The 19,720-nt window shown below is 41.3% G+C and overlaps 1 protein-coding gene across 2 annotated transcripts in view; it reads right to left on the reverse strand.

Annotated features, from left to right (window-relative positions):
• IGF1R (insulin like growth factor 1 receptor) overlaps positions 1 to 19,720 on the reverse strand; it is a 167,102-nt gene that overhangs the window by 130,920 nt on the left and 16,462 nt on the right. For both annotated transcript variants that reach the window (XM_062501790.1, XM_062501791.1), the window contains exon 2: positions 6,079 to 6,624. In XM_062501790.1, the coding sequence (XP_062357774.1) occupies positions 6,079 to 6,624 (546 nt within the window). The remainder of the gene's footprint in view (positions 1 to 6,078; positions 6,625 to 19,720) is intronic.

Genomic DNA, 19,720 nt, shown 5'->3' on the forward strand with positions numbered 1-19,720 from the left:
GCTCCACAGCCCCAGGCTCCTTGGGCTGCAGAGTCATTCCTTTCTCCCACGAGCTTCCACATAATGTGGGGTTAGACCAAGACTTCTTTTCAAGCACTCCCCGTTAGAAGGTTGTCAGGCACACAGTGTGCAATCTGGGGATGCTTTTGTATCCTCCTGTAAGGAGGAACTGGCACTCTTTTCTTCCCCAGCCTTTTCCACACAGCATCAGAGAAACTGAACTGAGGAATGAACACACAATTACTATTTCCTATCAGTGACCTCCCAACTGCATTTCTACAGGGTTTTTTCCTGACAGTGAAACAGTTTCTTGACACAAAACAATTCAAGTAAATCCATTAGAATGGCCTCTATGTAAAACAGAGTTTGTATTACTCGGAGTAACTGAGCACATACATTTAATCACCCCATTAAGGTAGCAAAGGAATTGCAGTACCACTAAAATCATGGCCTCATTTACTGTCTCATTCCACAACAAATGGATTACCCCTTCCCATCATCTCAAACAACCCTAAGAAAAATAAATTTCTCCAATAGCATGGATGGCAACTAAAATGTAGCTACACATCACCTGGTGACCATAAACACAACTCTGGACTGACAAAGATAAAGCAAGTTGAAGCAAGTGTAAAATGCGATGTCTGCAGAAGATCACTATGTGTGTGTGTAAATGTGAGTAGAAAAGACACAGGGTATTCTCAAAAACTCCAAACTTTTTTCATTCTTTATTCCAAATTGCAGAGAAAAGTTCTAAACCTTTTCAAAGTATTTTTAAAAGTTTGTTGTTTTCTTTATTTTTTTTTTGGAACACGTTAGCAAAGCAGTGGACTGAGCTCATTGCACCGTCCTTTCAAACAGGAAAATGAAACTCCCAAATTTAAAGATCTCTCAAAAACAAACAGTCCTCTACAAGTCTTTATGCCAAAAGAAACCAGGAAGCCATGATGACTACTTAACATTATCACCGTTTTTGGTGGCTAGTGCAGACTGCAAGATTGTTCCCAGGTTATGCCATTTTATAATAGAACAAAGAAAAAATGGCAAGTATACATTTGTTTAATTTTAGCCCTTTTCTCAGAATGTAAACCACTGCTACAGTAATTAACTGCAGATTGGCCTAAACTGCTCTGTGGCCATTCCAGCTTACTAATTAAATATACTCTCACAGCCATAATAAAAATTCTGGGAAACCTCTGGCTGGAGAGCAAACTTCTCAGGAGGGGAGCGAAAGTCAGCAAAAAACTTCATTCAGAAGGAAAACACTAACAATTTTTTTTAATGTACTCCAGATTTTTCTAACTCAGTGACACCAACTGTGTCTTTTACAATTATTATCTTTTTGTCTGTTTATTCCTTTCAGAAGATGTTTATTTGCTGGACAGTTTGCATACCAACCAAATGCAACCAACAAACAACCTGTCCATTTCAAAATATGGTCAGATTTATACCATACTTAATCTTTTTTAAACCAACAAAGGCAGGATTAGTGTTACATAGGAAAGCTTCGCTTATTATACCACACCTAATTTGCTTGCTGAAAGAGTAAAACTTAAAGCATGTTGTCCTCTGCTGACATGTATAATATCTACTAAATTTCAGTGTTTCAGGGGAAAAAAAAGTAGCAGCAAACAGAAAAAAACCCATGTAAACATAATTTTAAGCAAAATAAGAATAATTTGATTCATCATCTCTGTCTCCCAACTTTTTCCCCTCTCTTGCTGCCTACACAGTTCACGTATACTCACTATTTCTAAAGGACAGAAGAATAAAGTGAATACTCCTCAGAGAGGGGAAGACAAGGAGAGAAAGGGGGGGGGGGGAGGGAGGAGAAAAAGTGCAGCACATGGTTTTCAGCACTACTCTGCTGAATCAACAGGGAGCAGATTCCCAGCTGGTGCACACTGTAAGCACTGCACAAGTCAATGGAGCCATGTCAAATGACACCACTCAACTGCATTATCTTCTGAGCTCCGTGTAAACAAACAGGAGCAGATTCCGAATATTTGTGAGAATACATCATGTTACTGTCCCCATATGTTTAAACATTTTAGTAGAAGGCACATATGGACCACTCTTCCCACTCACTGTCATTCTCTCCCTCCTGCTCCTCACACACCGTATCTTCTCGGGCCATTGTCAAACCAATTCAAAAATGAATAAGGATACATTTTCATTAAAAAACATTTTGTGCTCAGCTGCCATCTGCTTCATCGGCCTCCAAATCCTCACATGCCTTTCCATGGTCCACAGTTTCACACATTCAGAAGCACAAAGTTTTCTCCTGTTGTATTGTGCAGTGAGGTCTACGTGAGCTATTGTTTCATATCAAATTCACCTCTTTTGAACCAAGTGCTTAATGCTTACAGCCCTAATCCATGTCCTTTCTACAATGCCAGCTTACACATCCTTTTTTTTAATGCCTAAACTCTAATCTTAAAGCTGCCTCACACACTTCAGATCCTCCCTGTCATTGTTTTTATGGGAAGCATGGCTATTCCACCCCCTTTGGGAAATATGGGAGCTCTAATTTGCTCTCTCACAAGAGGGGGACCCAGACTGTGCTCTCACCCTGTCCCACAGGAGCAGCAGCTGAAGCCAACACCCCTTTCCTCACAGATGTAACAGCCTGTCTCCCCCATTACCAGACCCCTCGTCTTTTCTCTGAGTAGGCAAAGCTTCAGCAAGTATTTGAGCATCTCCAGATTAACTGGGGGAAAGAAGACAAACAAGACAGGAAAAAGCCCAACAGGGCACCATAGGTCTTATACACGGATCACTGCTGGTTTTGCTATTACTTTCCCAAATAGTTTACCCAGTCCATTTCTTATGGCCCCAGCAATAGCAGAAGTGTCTTAGGAAGCATTAGCTGGACTTGCTTGAAAAAGAACACAAAGGTTATGGTATACAAGGGATCCTGAACTTCCAGGCAGGCTTTCAAAGGTGTAATTTACATTTGGTTTCTGCAGGCTTGGAAAGGCCTAGTGACTAAGGCAGCAGACCTCAAAAGTTAATCATCAGCAAGAGAAATACAGAAAACAACCAAAGTTTTATTTACAGCAGACCACTGGATAGGCAGAGCTAGTGCCATCAGACAAGTCTTGCAAGGGGTACAGCAGAACAGTTTTTCTGGTTCTCACGTCAGTTGCTGAACGAGATGCAGGCAGCTTCCATAAACCTTTCCAGCAGTCACAACTGCCAGAAAAAAAGAAAAACATAAAAGGCCATAGTCTCATTTGTATGTCTGGACGCTCAGTTTTTATCTTTTCCATCTCTACCTGTGCCCAAAGCACTGATGCAAACAAACAACTTCAGTACTCTCCTTTTATCTTGAGGGATTCTTCTATGTGGACCTGCAGCCCCAGTGAGGCACAGCTGGCATTTAACACACCAACATAAAAGCAGGTTCAAGTCAGAGAGAAGAGAGCATGCCAAGCCCAACACAACATGCTGCAGCTCCAAAGAGAGCAAACTAGTATTGCTGCTGCCTTGGGGCACTCAAAGGTAAAGGAATGTACACTACACAGAAACCAGGGCAACCAAACTGGCAGGAGAGCTGCTGACGCCTTATGCTGAACCTTAAAAATACCCAGAAAAATTTGTATGTTACAGTTTCTTTGTAGCCTGCTCTTCTATAGAAATGGCCATGGATTACCCTAAGTCAGACACAGCATATCCTTCCCTCCCTCCTCCCTCAGCATTGTTCCTGCACAAGTTATATTGAAGGAAGCACAAGCTTCTTCCTTTGTTTGTGAGCAAGAAAAAGAAGGAAAAAAACAACTTCCACTCAACGGCAAAACTACAGAGTCAGGCTACTTAAAGTACCAAGTGTTCCCACACAACATTTACCCACCAACTTCAGATCTTTCAGTGTAAAAACTAAACAAGGACAAGAGAGATTTAATACACACTCCTCCACAGAGCCAGAGCAAAGAAAAATAAAAAGGCACAAAGGAGCCCTGAATGATAGAGAGCATTTCCAGCTTGACATTACTGTGACGCACACTGAGAATGTCAGGGTTAAATTAGATACTGCACTAGAAAAATATTCCCTGGAAAATAACATAGGTGTCAGATCTCGACTGGTAGGAAAACGCCAACTGAAACACTCAGTAACTGAAAAGTCCTTCCTTCTATTCTTTTTTATGTCTTGTGTGATTTTGTACTGCAAGAGTCCTCTCCTGATCAGGAGTTCATTGCCAAAGTGCCCAAGCAATCTAGCAGGGGAGACAAAAAGCTTCCTTTGGAACAACTGCACTTTTATACCTCCCTTGTGTTTCTTCAGAGCAGGAATACTTTGGGGTTGCTTTCTTTCTACATGAATGGCCTGCAAATTTATCTTCCTCAAAGTCTAATCAAACAGATTAGAACAGGTCCAAATTTCTCACTCTTTTTATTGATCAGAACTTAGTAATTTCTTTATATGCTGTACATCCTAAGATACACTAAACCAAATTGCTTTTCCACACTGTAATGCTCTTAACAAGCCTTTCAAGGCTCTTTTCCAATACTTGCTTTCTTCTTCACAATCTCCCATGAAAAGAGATGGAAGCATATATGGAAAAAAACCAAAAAAAACATTACCTACACCCTTGCCTTCAAAGTCCTGCTATCACAGTCTAACTATGACCTCATTTTCTTTAAACAAATTTCTTCTCGTGTGTATTTGGGATACAAATTATTTTAACAGCCCCTTAAATGCCGAAAGATTTTTTTTTTTGCGCATTACTTCTGCTTACTCCGAATAGGCAAAGCACACAACAGAAAGCAAGTAAGTCGTTATTATCTCATTAAATACACTCATATTACATCCATTCAAACCACTGAGGGCTATGAGGTTGCACAGGCATCACCTTGGTCACCCTCTGTAGACAGCAGTTACACTCTGTTAATGAAGACATAAATTTGGCCTGCAGGACTCATAGCAACACTCCCCTTGCCCTGGGCAAAGCACAAAGTCTCCCAGTAAGAGGCTGAGGGGGTTTCTTTGCTTTGTTTAAAAAACGAACTTTATTTCCTGTAAGTATTGATAAAAGCACATACTCCAAATGCCTTTTTGCAGAGGTATTTTTGGCATGTGTTGACTGAAACTGCCCTACGAGCTACTTTAATTGCAGTTCTAATTGAACAGGAGGACTCCACAAGCAACTGACAAGCCACTTTAGAAAAACACAACATCCCCAGATGAAGGTAACCTGAATATAGTCCTGATTTCTTTCACACTGGGATGTTTTCCATCATTATGGCAGCTTTGGTCATGCATGTGGAAGACTGCATGTGGAATTTAGAGATTGTTCCTCCCAGTGATGACTGCTTGAAATTAAGCCCTACTGATACTACAGGGCTCAGCTTTCGTAAAGTTACAGGATGAACTCAAAAAGCCTGCCATGTAATCATGTTACCTGAGTAAACTATGTGTTTGTTTACTCTATTTTTAAAAAGTGAGAAGAGATCAGGTTTTGTTTTTGCTAATACTTGCTATCAGAAAGACATAAACCTGCCAGATAAGAACAAAACAGGCAAAGTTGACTTCACTGCGAGTCAAGATATTCATGGACTCTGACTCTACAGACTGTACTGTGAAAACTAATGTCAGTAAACAAGTCCTTACGTACAGGATTTACCATTACAGGAATGTCTGGAGGTACATGCCAAGAGAAGCAAAAGAAAAAAAAAAAAAAAAAAAAAGACTCCAGTTAACAGCTTCAGTACAGCAACAGCTCTGGCACACATGGAATGTCACTTCAGCAGGAGGAGATGGCACTCGGTGGTCACCTCCTGCCAAAGACCTCAAGGGAGGTAAAGCTGCCTCCAGCTTCGGTTCCATACTAACACTTCCCAGCTTTTCCATGAGGAAGTAACTCAGGGAGTTTGTTTGGGTTTGTTTTACAGTTGATGATTTGTTGTTTTCGCTTTACTGACTGGGGAAGAATCTATTTGTGTGGCAGCTGGGTAATTCACATAAACTATACACAACTAGAATAAAAGTTCCAGTTGCTGAATACCTTAAAATAAAACCACAACACTCAATGTTTACTTCCTAAAGAGGTAACAAAAACAGGATATCTACTCAAATCTTACTTTTCTGGCAGTGGTTGGTGGTCCAGCAGCGGTAGTTGTACTCATTGTTAATAGATGTCTTCTCACACAATGGCTTCTCCTCCATTGTTCCCGGACACAAGTCCCCACATTCCTTTGGAGGTTTATTCCCAACAATGTAGTTATTGGACACTGCATCTAGGATGAGAGACCAGTCCACTGTGGAGAGGTAACACAGGTCAGAGTTCTTCTCGATCCGGATGGCACCACGGGTGATGTTCCTCAAGTTGTGCAGCCCAATCTCTTTAAGATTTGTCATTTCAAAGATAACCAAGGCATAGTTGTAGAAGAGATTCCTGCCACGAATGACCGTGAGGTTGGGGAAGAGATCACTGAGGCTTTCCAAGCCTGCCACACGGAACAGCAGCAAATAGTCGGTGATGACAGTGAGCTTTGGGAAGCGGAAGTTGCGGTAATCCTCTGCTTTGGAGATGAGCAGGATCTGCAGGAAGCCCTCGATCACCGTGCAGTTCTCCAGGCGCTTCAGCTCGTGGATATCGTTGCGAATATCGACATTTGGCCCGCAAACTGAAATGGAAGAGGAGCAAGAAAAGTTAGTAAATAAGGCATTCCTAAGGTATTTTGAAACTGGAACGCAAGAAGGATATCCTGATGGCCATAAAATTTTTAACTTTTAATTGGGTTGCAGTGTTAAAATAAGAAATGAGTGCTTGATTTCCACCTACGTGGAATCTTCATTTCATTTAACCTATCACACTGAGCACTGTCAGCAGCAGCACAGAGATGGCAGCTCTCTCTGTATTCTGCATCACACAGAGAAATGTTGGTTTATTACTGCTGATGACAAGAGCTGCATTACACTGAGGAACACAAAGATAAACCAAATGCATTTGCACACCCTGCTTCAAATTAGATCAAGAATGTGTGCCCAGAGGAGGGCTTGAGCCACATCACTTCAAACGAGTCAGGTAAAACAGAAACAGTCCATTAGTCACTACCTTACTAATTCACCCCCCACCCTGCTTAAGACACATGCACACAAAGAGGGCATTTCCCAGAAAATTACAACCACGGCCTCAAATCACTCTTTCTTTCCAGGGTCACACGCCAAACAAACCCTAATTCTTGGAATACTAGTCTTGCAGTAGGTCAGCAACAACACTAAATCCACAGAAAGCTGGTCAGCACTTCCTGCTGTGTGACTGGGAAGAAAACAAAGTGCTTGGACTTATAGCACTGAATTCCTGTTTGCATGTTCCAGTAAACCAAGTTTCACTAATTTTGGCACCAAGATACAAAAAAGTTTCTTGAGTTCTAAGAAACACAGGATAGATTTGTTTATAAGAACATGCAGCATCACAGTGAAGAATCTTTCCTTGAAAACAGCAGATTGAACTCTATGAACTCTCAAGAAAACAATGACCAAGAGGATTATTCCCTAATAAATCTATGTATTAAGTCTTTCCATATTAGAGACATATCACAATAACAATGTTAAAGGGGCTGGAAGACGTGTGTTAATAATGCAGTATTTAGACACATACAATCCACTTGGATGTAAAACAAAGAACTACAGAGCGTAGAGAGCTGATGTTCTTCAAAATCCTCAGAGCTGCTCTTCTTTGGAAAACATGGAAAAAAATTCCCCATTAGAGATACTAAGTTGCTTGTAAGCAAACAAAGCAAAATGCCTATTTATTTAAGCAACCCAAAACTCAAATAAACACCAAGCAATTCAATTTTGTGGAAAGGTTCTCTTTTAATGCATGCTAGGCTTAATTATTTTAACAACATCTTTTCCTTAGACAAGGGAAAGGTCTAAACAAGCACTGGAGCCAAAAAAACTTAAATTCTAACCCAGACAAATTGTCCAGAGATTCAGAAATTGCACTGACAATAGAAAGCAGTCCTGCCATCCCACAACACTTATCTAAGGCTAATAACTTAAGCTAACAAAGGATCCAGAACATGAGCATGCTAAAACCACAGCAACTCTAATACCCAACAAGGACTTAAAGACTTCTAAGTCTTTAAAAGACTAAAGGACTTTCTGGTTAGTGGGACAAAATAAAAAAATAAAATAGGGCGAGATCTTTGTTAGGAAACAGATGTTTCTACACAAACTATTACCTAATCTTCCTTCTGTAAAGATTCAAGCTGAAAGCAAAGACTATTAAATGTGACTTGCTGCACTGAAGTAGCTATGTGCAAGAAAGTTCATACCCTAGACCTTAAAAAAAAAAAAAAATCAACACCAAGACTAATGTACCACCAGGAACACTTGGTCCTCATGAGCACTGAGACAGGAAATCACCATTTTTGTACATACTGAGTTCAGAAAAATTGGATTCTACTACTGGAATATGTGTCGAGGCTTGAATTTCAGCAAAACACTAGAAAGGGTGAATGGGTTGGGCACTACCCAGCTTTAGAAGCCAGATGGAAGAGGGAGAATGTTAAAGAACTCCTAGATAGTAGATTAGGTAAGAGATGCACTGGTTAGTGCAGAAATGAGGGGTTCTCCCCTGAACCTGTAGGAAAAACAACCTCAAGCCTTATTAAACTCCTTTAATGAGCTGGTACCCACATCTTGCTTTCAACTTCAGAAATCACCTTCTAAAGCCACAAACCCTCCATCCACCCTAGGGACTGTGCCCTCTGTCCAAAGGGCATTTACACTCTGACCCCGGGCTTCTCTTGTTTTGAAAAGACAAGTTAAAACACACAGAGTGTCCCCCATTAAACCCTTTTGGTTTCCATCTCTGCCTGCTGGCAGGCCAAGGTGAACAGTATGGATCCTGCTATGGCAATGCAAAAGTAGCAGAATTTATTTTCCTGCCATAAAAGTTTAGAAAGCCTAACTGCTCCAAGCCCTTTATTTTGTTAAAGAAATAAAATTTGCACTTGCGCTGACATTTTGCAGGCAAGGTTCCAGAGTGATGGGTTTAAAAACAGCTGAGTTACAATACCCTAAAGAACAATTTGTAAGAGAAATGGCAGCAAGCGTTAACTAAAGCATTATATATCTGTTCATGTCTCTGTTTGAGGCTGGGCTTTCAAAGTCATTGCTTTTAGCTTTATGTTCGCTTCAGCTCAAAAGTTACTTAATTTTATATATTTGATGCTTTTATAAATCAATGAAATTTCTAGAGCTTTATGGCAAAAGTATGTACTCACTTGCCTCAGTTTTGAAACATCATCCCTTTAGCATGGAAAAGGATGAAGTCCAGTGGGGTCCCACATTAGAAATTGATCACAGATGAGTGGCTGTTGACATCTTTGATTTAAGAACTTATTAGTTCATCTAGTGAATTGTGTTTTGCAGAGCTTTACACACATAATGAGAACTGCAGAGACACATATGTGGAATAGGACAAGCATCATGGGCCATCCTGATGCTTGGAAAAAATCAGTTCCCATTAAAGCAGCTATTTTTTAAAAGACATTTCTTTTAAGTTCACATTGTTCACCAGAGCCACTTATACCACAATACATCATCTTTTTCTCATGTTTTTCTTGCTGCCCTGAAAAGGATTATATGAAAAACAAATTAATCAGAGCTCAAAGTCAACTCCAATTTCCATCTGGCTGTGCTCTGTTTTCTTTGGATGCCATTTGAGAGAAAGCATATATGGTCTCACAATATAAACTGGTCTGTCAGACACAATGAAGTGCACAGAAACTGCTCTTTAGAGCATTTATACTCCATTTAACAGTTTTGGATATTCCAGTTTAGAGAACTTTTTTAATATGACTAGGATAACTTCCCTTTGTTTCACGTTCAGTTCAGAATCGGAAATCAACTATTATGTATTTATTTTGCTTACTAACAGAACATAAAAATGCAACAGCTGTTTATTACCCTGCCCCACTAGTTCTGGGTAGATTATAAACACCCAGGATAATTACCAATAGTCAGATTCATGCTGTTTTCATTCAGCTGCCTACAGTTTTCCAAGCCTTTCCTTAAACTGCTTATCATTTATCAGACTCAGCCTAAACCAAGTACCTAATTCAGAGACAGAAATTTGCTCTTTAAAAACAATGTATTTATTTGTTTAAAAGACAACTCCCCAGTATGGTAAAACTGAAGAGAAGCAACTGCTCTTTACCCAGACAAACAGAAATGCCTCCCTGGAAACAGTTCTTTAGTCCACAAGTCCTGAGTTCTGGACCTGGTATCCAACAAGAAGCCCACTTGAGCTCTTTTTTTCTGGAAGCATCCCATAGGCAAACTGCAACAGAAATACCCACTCCACACCCCAGTTGTCCAGATGACCTGCAGCCCATTCCTAGCCAGAGGATAGATCCAAGCTGCTCGTGTAACTGAGATGGGGTCAATGAACTACCAGGAAAAGTGATTGCACATAACAGGTTCATACAACGAGAGTAATTAATGCTCCCTGATCTGGCAGAGCCTCCGGGCAAGTCTCCGTGTAAGTGGTGCCCTGGCTGGGAGCAGAGCTGGGGCTGTGAACACACACACAGACACAGCACCACTGCTGAGGACAGGCTGGGCAGGCTCCAAACAAGCTGTGTCACAGAGTGCAGTGATCCAGCAGATTCCTCTTGACCTTAACCACGATTTGCCAAAGCTTACTTGGATCATTAAAACCATTTTGACATGCACAACTGCTTTGTCACCTTGAGAAACACCTGCTATCTCATCACCACCTATTTACAAACAGTCATTTACTCTACATAGCAGCTCTTCACTCTTTTCCCAGACCCACCAGTTACTTCAGGACACTGGTAACTCCTGAAAGGACCTGGCTGTTGCTGTTCAGTGTTTGGAAGGACCCCTTCCCTTCTTTCTGCAAAATCTCATGCTAGCACAGACAAAGCAGCAGAATGCTTTCTGTTCAACATTCACACTACACTACACCTTCTGCTGGCTACACCATAGCCCAGCTGGACATATATTCATCACAGCTAATTCACTATCAATACCAAGGTGTTCATGGGCAGCACTGACAGCTCACACATTCACTGGTAATAAGAGAAGGATTCATTTCCCACAAGAAGCAATTTCATCATGGTGTAGTTACAAGTTTTGTATTCCTCCAGGCTGCTCCATTTAGAAGTTCTTAAGTAACACAACTACACAGGTTTTTCTGGAAAAAAAAAACACACTCCTCAACATTTTAAGCCTTGCCTTCGACCCTTTACTTTTTTGGATGATATTAGAAGGCTGTACTACACTGCACAGTCTCAATATCCTCTCAACTAGCCAAAAGTTAAAGATGCAGCAACCACCACTATTTGGGTCTCTCAACACCAAAAGGTCTCAGACAAAGCAGCACCGAGGCAGCTCTGAGTCACTGAGTGACTCTGAGCACATCCCTTTCACAATCCTAAAGCCTTTTGAACACAAGTCTACTCCAGCTGGGTCAGGCTTTCCCTAGCAACAGAGACACTTGTTCAGCCTGAGCAGTCCTTTACATCCCTGAAACAGGAATGAGGATAGACAGCCTGCCATGAGCATCTCACCAGCAACCTCAATATCAACTTACACTCACCTTTTTCCTGATTTCTGATTTCCCTTTGTTTTCCCCATTCTGACTTTGCATCTGTGAGCACTGTTTCCTTTACCTCACAGAAGAGATGCAAAGCTAATCTTAAATGAGGATACCTTGAGTGTTTCAGTTTTACACCAGTTGCTGAAAAACCACACTAAAGCAGCAGAAATTGTTTTAATGCTACGTTGTTTTCCTGACCACGGGTTGTAACACCCATTCTGAGGGCCAAGTCAGTGATCCACAAGGTTCCAAAAGGTTCTTTTTTAAGGCAGGGCATGAGGTTGCTCAACTTCTCATCTATCCTGAAATTCTGCACAGTTAGTAACAAGCACAGTGTGTTACCATCAGTGCTGGATGAATTCCCACACAAAGAAAGAACTACAAGGCTTAATACAAGAACACAATGGTGGCTGGTTCTACTTTTAGAGAGTAGCTTGCTCACACCACCACAGCTCACTCCGCCAATAATGGCTTTTCTGAGCACACTCCACTCCAAGGAGAGGTCGGGTTTCCCAGACAGCTACTGCTGCTCTCTGGTCAGCAGAGAGCCGATGTTACTGAGTGCAGAACATTGCTCTCTCCCAAACTGCTCTAATGAAAGAGGCCTGACCACATCACCCCCCAGTAATGTCAGCTCAGAGCTGTGGGCCTTCTGGGAGATCAGGACATCTTCTGAACAGTGTTGTTATTTATTCCCAACAGAGCCACTTCCTTTTCATCGTGTGTTTTTTAGTTTTAATCTATGGCAGGTCCTTATAAAAAAATAGTCCAAAACAGCTACTGAATGTGGCTGTGGTCCAGCTGCCCTCATCCCAGATTCCCAGCATGCTGCATCCCTTTTCAGGCAAGCATCTCCAGAGTTCCCATCCCTCTCTCACAACAACAAAACTTGTTTATTGCACTGAGTGGATTTAGATCTCCATAATGTATCACAGGCTGCTTATTGACATGTTTACTATCTACTGGATCGGCTCAATGGAGAGGTTGGCTGGCACATTGGAAAAAAACCCTAGGGCTCTAAAAAACATTCCTAGAAGACACTAAAAGGTTGAATCATGTTAGGAAAAATGAACCAAAGTTAGGACAAAGCAAATCATCAGGTTCATAAGGAGCCTTTAGCCAACATAATTGCTCAGAAGAGAATCAGAAGGACACGAGTGAAAACAGAAGGAATAATCTGAAAATGTGATGCCCATACAGACACTCAACAGGAGAAAGTATAACTTGACCTTAATATCTTTCTTCATTCTTACTCCTAAGAATTCTGCACATTCTAAGGAAGCCATCAGGACTATCATATAGCCCTAAAAAAAAAAAAAAAGTGTTATTCAGTCATCACTGAACAGAGTCACTGCAGGCCATGGCCTGGGTCTGAGCCTTCTTTGTTCCCATAGTTTCAATGGCAAAGCTAGGAAGTCTGAGATGGAACAGCTTAGCAACCACAATTTCCCTTCGAGCCCATGAAGTTTCAGTACAGTTGCACCATTTGCAGACGTAAGGAAAAAAAAAAATTACTACTGAAGTCTCAGGATTCTTTAATTGCATACTCTGCAAAGAAGAAATTAAATGTGGAGTTCACAGAAATCAGTGGTTGGAGAGATTGCTTATGACACTTTACATTAACACAGGATTCCACCACCCACTGAGCTCTTGGTTTTGCCTCCGTAGTGACACTATGAATGAGATATATATTTTAGTGTCTTTAATGTACTTACACAACCTCCCACAAAATTTCTGTACTCTCTAAGCTCACCTATCCTGTATGTGTCACATCAATCACCAGATCTCTTCCCAGGGAAGCCAGCTTCTGTGTTACCTCTTGGGATGTCAGAACCAGTAACAAGGAAGGAACTGAATCTACATCATGATTCAAGCTGCTTCCCTACCCACTGAACTATTTCTCTTCAGTGAGTATGCTACATAAACCTCTTCACGTTCACCAAGATTTTATGAAGCTACATCTCTCAGGGTGGGGTGGGGATAGATAAAAGGCACCCCATAACCCAGAAAACGTCAATCACTTTAGATTTTGCTAAACAAGACCATAACTGAATTTCAACTTCTGTATTTCCAGCACTAGCACAACGCTGCCATCTTTGGCTTTCAAAACATGAAAGGGAATACTCAAACCCAAACAAAACCCCACTGTTTCCATCTGAATATAAGTCCTGGGAACATTCTTCATAACATATCTAAGGCCAGGAAGGAGGACTTGGGGCCTTTTTTTTTTTTTCCATTTAATTACAAGTTAAGCTTTGGAGGACAAAGCCAGACCACTACAATCTTCAAAACACTCACAAGACTGGAGATTATATTGCAATGTATCTTGTAATTTCTGAGAAACATAGTATATTATCATTAATTCACCTCATGCTACTCATCACTCCTATCAATCTTTTACAGAATTATTTTCACCCAGATTTGGAAGGAAAAAGTGGTGCCACAAGAGGCAAATCAAATCTGGTGCAAATACTTTAAAAGAAAACTAGATTCCCTTTCTCCACACACATTCTCCTTGTCTCCCACAGCCCTTAGAAAAATACACACATCCTACTTTAATCTTCTCTTCTGCCACTCTACTAACTATATATTCCAAATCCAAGTGCCACTATGTTACCAGGCTGACCAGAACAAAACATTCACAAAAATAACACACAAAAGGACTACAACCCACATCACAAACTCAAACTGTCTCTGCCTTTTTGCTCTTGCAATTTTCAGCTGTCATTGGCTAAAGATATCTCTGGCATTGCTGCCTTCCATGAACTTCCTCCAACTTCCCCATGAGTTTACACAAATAAAATTTCAGAATAAATCACGTTTTTTGTTCCTCATCTCACATGCTTTCTCTCTGCCAACATCTTACTTTGAATATCAACAGGAACAGCAGCTTAGCAAAAATGGAGCCAACAAAACAAACTGGATCCCTTTAATAGCACCGATTGATGCCTTCTCTACACAGCTCACCAGAGCAAGGAGTCCCAGAATTAGCCCAGCTCACGTGAAAGCATCCTCATGACAAGTCATCCCCAAATTAATCCTCTCTGACCGACTGCTCTGATACACCACATCCCCCAGGGGTTCCTGTGAAGCCACATCCATTACCTCCTGCTGCTGAAATAGCACATCAGTGGCTGGGCTGGCATGGATTCCTGCTCATCCTCCTGGGTGCACATGACAGGAATGGAGAGAGGATAACATTCAGCCCAGAACCCCCAGCTACCAAAGCCAGGAAAAGATGCACCAAACTTTTAACCCTGATCTGTAGTGCCCAGGTTATGGGCAATGCCTGTAAGCATCTGCCAAAGAAAAGCTTAACTCGAAGATGAGCTTCATCAGCTAATTCCTCACCCATTAACACCCACAGGTGTCAAACACCAAAAGCCATTGTTCCAACTTCACCATGACCTAAGCTGAACACTCTAACCTCTGACACGATGCTCCTGGGCATTTATAGGCAAGGGAAAGCTGTTAGAAGCCCCAGCTGAATGCAATTCCAGAATAATTCCCTGCAACACTGCAGAGTCACAGCCTGGTCAAGTTTGTGAGAAAATTGTCAAACAACAACAAAACAAAAAACTGCAGAAGAAAGCAGGTAGTGCCTAAATCACTAAAGATGAGCCCCCTCCTCATAGGAGACAGACTTCAAACCTCTGCACTTTTTTCTTATCCCAAGCTCTAACTTCCCTGAGAGCACCACAAAATGAGCACGTGCCATTCTACACAAAACATGTAACATATAAGCAAGTAGGTGTCACGTTATGATCAAGAACTATGAGAGCAAAGCTTTTTTTTAATGGTGCTAATAATGTTTAAACCCAATGCCAGCAGCTTCAGTCTAATGCCTGCTAAAGCAAAAATGGAAGACTGAAATTACAAGCTGTTTATAACACTGAATTTATGCTTCACAATCTGTGATGACAATAGAGCTTTGCAAAAATTGTCTCTCCTGGGGACTGTTCTTTCCACCTTTAATAAAATAGTTGCCTGCATGATTTTATTTATTTGTTTTTAAAACAGTTGTCTGCACATCCAAGTGACTCAGCAATTGGCTGACAGAAACCTATGGGATATACACTTAGGTAGCTGGGCTAAGCAGCCAAATTCTTCCAGAATGAAAATTCATCATGTGGCTGGGCTCAGCAATTCACATTTAGGAAGACTTTACCATGCTCTTAGCTGCCTGCTGGGTTGCCACCCTGCAGTAATCTAGGAAAGCTGTCACTCTTTAAAAGCTTTTGGGGAATTTTTTTAGTATTATTATTTTCCAAAAATGGCTGGCTAATCAGGCCAGATCATTCAGGCTTCATTAGAAGCCAACTGACAAAACACTATCATAACATGCAATTGCACCCATAATGGTCAGCAAAGGACTTAATAGTGAGTCATAGATCCACAGAAAAATTACAAGTCTGATGCAATTACTCTTAACAATATGCAACACAGGGCCCTACTATGCTGTGCTAACCAGCTCTTAAGCAATCAAACACAGAAATCCCACATTCTCTGGTCTTCCACAGCAATGTTTCTGTTTTAACAAACTGAACTAAGACTTCCATTAGTCCCGTATTTCCACCAAAAATAGAAATTTAAGATTGTTCTAAAAAAAGTAATTATCTATCTGAACAGAAGAAAAAGTTAATGCTATCAAACTTAATTTAACAGAACAGAGCACTCTCCCACTCCTCCCTTCACATGGCAGCTCCGCAGCTTAAAAACACATAGGTCATGCTGTAACCTGCTTTCTCAAGGCAGTTAAAATATGACCAACTTGCAATCCCCAAAAAGGGCTTTAAAGGTATTAAATTACATATATGCAGGTGCTGTGGGGCTTTCCAGCCATGAGCTAACTAGACTGAAAAAAGAACCTTCTTCTCCAAATACAAGGTAAAACATGTGGGCTGGCGCCAGAGACAAGGTAATGTAGTTCAGGCTTTATCAACCAAAAACACTTGCACCAGAACACAATTTAAGGCAAATGTAAACCAAAGTAGCTATACCAGGAGGAGTTCTTATATGAACTCACTTTTCTGGTGAACTGGATGCTTCTGACTTGCTTTTAGCATCACAAACACAGCCCAACCAAGGGAAGTGTCCTTTGTACCACAAGGGCTGCATCCACATGGTACTTATTGTCTCAGAGGCATCACAGCACAATAACCACAGAAAAAGAGAATCAAACACCTCTGTGATACCACTCAAGGTGAGTGTTTCCTCAAACAGAACATCTTTAATGCAGACAGATGAAAAGCTACCAGATAAACAAGGTTAAGCATGGGAAACCAGAGCTCTTTAGGCACAGTCAACCACTGGAACTCCAGGAGTTTCATTTCTCTGAAAATACAAGGAAAATTCTTATTTTCTTTTTTTTTTAGTACAGGATTTTCAATGGATGTTGAAAATCAGATGTTCTCAGCAGCAACTGATTTAACCTTACTGTAACACATAAAAATTAAAAGCAAAATAAGCTAAATAAATATAACTTGTTAAAAAGAGAAGAGCCAAGAGTGGTTTACTTCCAGCCACCTTCCACACTTACATTCAAGGTGACATTTCAGCCCATACTGTCTATTTCACATTTGCATGCTGCCCAAGACATTGGATTTCCAACCTCATAAACAGTTTTTAGACACTGCCTAGAAGACTGTGGGTGATGCATGATGCTGCAATTCTGGTGAGCAGAACAGTTTGGGTTTTTAACCAGCCAGGCTCTGCTGAGCTCTATTGCTTGGCAACTGCAATTCCTGTCACCATATCCACTCTTATCAGAGGAGCAGTGGAATGGCAGAGCAAGCAGAATTACTATTCACCCTCTGGTAGGTGCTTCTGGAGAGCCTGGGGTGCAACAGGTTATCCTGACGCATTTCTAACAAATTCCCCTGTGAGAAAGCAGTGAGTCCAACAGGGTGAGACAAATAAATCCATGGCATCTTTCATTCAGCAGCTCCTCAACAGGGATTACCTGCTCCATCCCCCTTCTCAGCCAAAACCGGGAGGAAGACTGTTGCAAGAAGGATGTTGCAAGACTTTGGGGGGAAGAGGATGCAGGAAGTTACAGGAGATGAGACTAGGACAAGCCAAGCAGCAATATCAAACCTGGATACTGCTCTAGACACTCCCAACTTCAGGAACCTCCCCTGAAGAATTCAGAACCACTGGGATCTGCAGCAGCACAGATTTATCCCAGGAGGTAAATCAAGGCAAGTCCAAGATGGAGAGCCCAGTCTTCATCACTACACACCCCTCTCCTACCTAAAGGCATAGACGAAGAACAAACACTTAACCTGACTGTAGCAAGCTCCCTGGTACTATTTCACTATCTGTTCTGGTCATGAAGAAGATAACATAAGAAATTAGGAGAAATTTGAGTCAAAAAATATGGATAACATCAAGGAGAGGAAACAACCAAGTGAAAGTTTTGCTTTGATTTTATACTGGATATGTACAAAGGGATGTACACAGAACAAGATTTTAACTCAGGCACACAACTTTAAAGTCATCTTTAAAATTAGCTTGTTGCATTCACCAGGGAAAAGTGGATCTAAACATGGTTTTCTAGGTTTAACCTGAACTGATTCTTGAAATGCAGAGTTTTTGGAAAGATCACTATCTTATCTCCCATCCTTTCAAAAATGAATTTTCATCTTAGACGGGGGAGACACAACACACTAGAAGTTTTTTAGACTCAAATTTTCTTAACTGCAATAGAACTTAACTGCCATGACCTGGTTGATGAATTAAAATAAAAATATCCTCCCTGGAGGAACTGTGGAGTGGGCAACTGCTGTCAAAAGGTGGTTTAGCATTAGAACACCTAGAACCTCAGCCTGTGAGCAGGTGCGTTTCTTCAGCACAGCATTAACAAACGTGTACTCCTTAATATTTTAATTATTGTAGAAAATAAATTTATCATTAACCTATGATAAGAAATCTTTCCTTAGAGAACATAGATTAAAAATTAAACAGTGAACTTTATCCAGTGCAACAAATGAAAGGAGGAACTAGACAAAGGGAAGCAAGAGAAACCACATGGACCCTGCAATACACTCCTAAATATATAATCCAAGGTGACATATTCTTTAGTTTCATTGTATTAAAAAAAATACTAGCTGAACTCAATAGCTGCCCTCTCTCAAAGAGAGGGAACACCCAAAAATAATTCTGAATGTCTCCTGATGAGCAGCAAACTGACACATGGGCAGAAGCTGCTCACAAGGCTTTAGAATTAGGCTACATGATTGTGTCAAAGCAAACCTCTCTCTGGACCCAGACCACAGTCAAGAAAGTTTTGGCGAGACTGCTTCTTCAGACACAAGGACACAAGGAAGGATTCTCCAAAGCCTGAAATCCCACAACTAATTATAGCACCCCACATCCTACCCCGCCATCATCAACAGCAAAACCAGCTGCCAGTCTGGGAGGTGGAAGAAGAATCTGATCTCCACTGTGCCACTACAGCCACCCCCAAAAAAAGGCATTCTTCTGCCTGTAGTTATGATCTGCCTGCCCAAACAACATGAAGTCCCATCAGCCAAAGAGCTCCTGCCAACACGAGCTGTGCTGGCTGCTCAGTTCGCTGGGTAACAGTGCCACATCCACGTCCAAACACAAAGCTTTAAACCAAGCCAGAGAAAGAAAAACATGAAGTAGCAGAAGGGGAAAAAAGCACAGGTAAGAAGGATTTGGACAGGAACACCCTCCTTTCCAGCTGCCAGCTTGAAGGTGAAGTGGAGCAGGAGCAGAGGTGATGGACAGCCCTCGGCCTCGCCTCACCCGTCTGACAGCTCCGCCGGCCTCGCTGTGCTGTTGTGAGAGAAAACCACGGTATTTGTGCAAGGCTAGTTGGTTCCATGTTAAGAAAACACATCTGAGCCGACAGTGCTTTGCTTTACCACATGCCAGCTTCATTCAGCTTCAGAGTGAGAAATCAGGACTCCGTCTCCTCATTGCCTTCACAGTTAACCAGCAATTTAGGACAAAGACAGAAGTCCTGAGCTCGGAACCACCCCCAGATCTGCAACCACACTGCCTTTAACAGAAAACTTCCTAGTCCACTTTGGAAAACATGAGTGCCCAAAGAAGGAGGTCCCCAAGTGACAGGAATGACTGTGTTGGGTAAGTAAAGACATATACAATGGAACAGA

The sequence above is a fragment of the Cinclus cinclus genome, chromosome 13 (genome assembly GCF_963662255.1).
Source record: "Cinclus cinclus chromosome 13, bCinCin1.1, whole genome shotgun sequence".
NCBI lineage: Eukaryota > Metazoa > Chordata > Aves > Passeriformes > Cinclidae > Cinclus > Cinclus cinclus.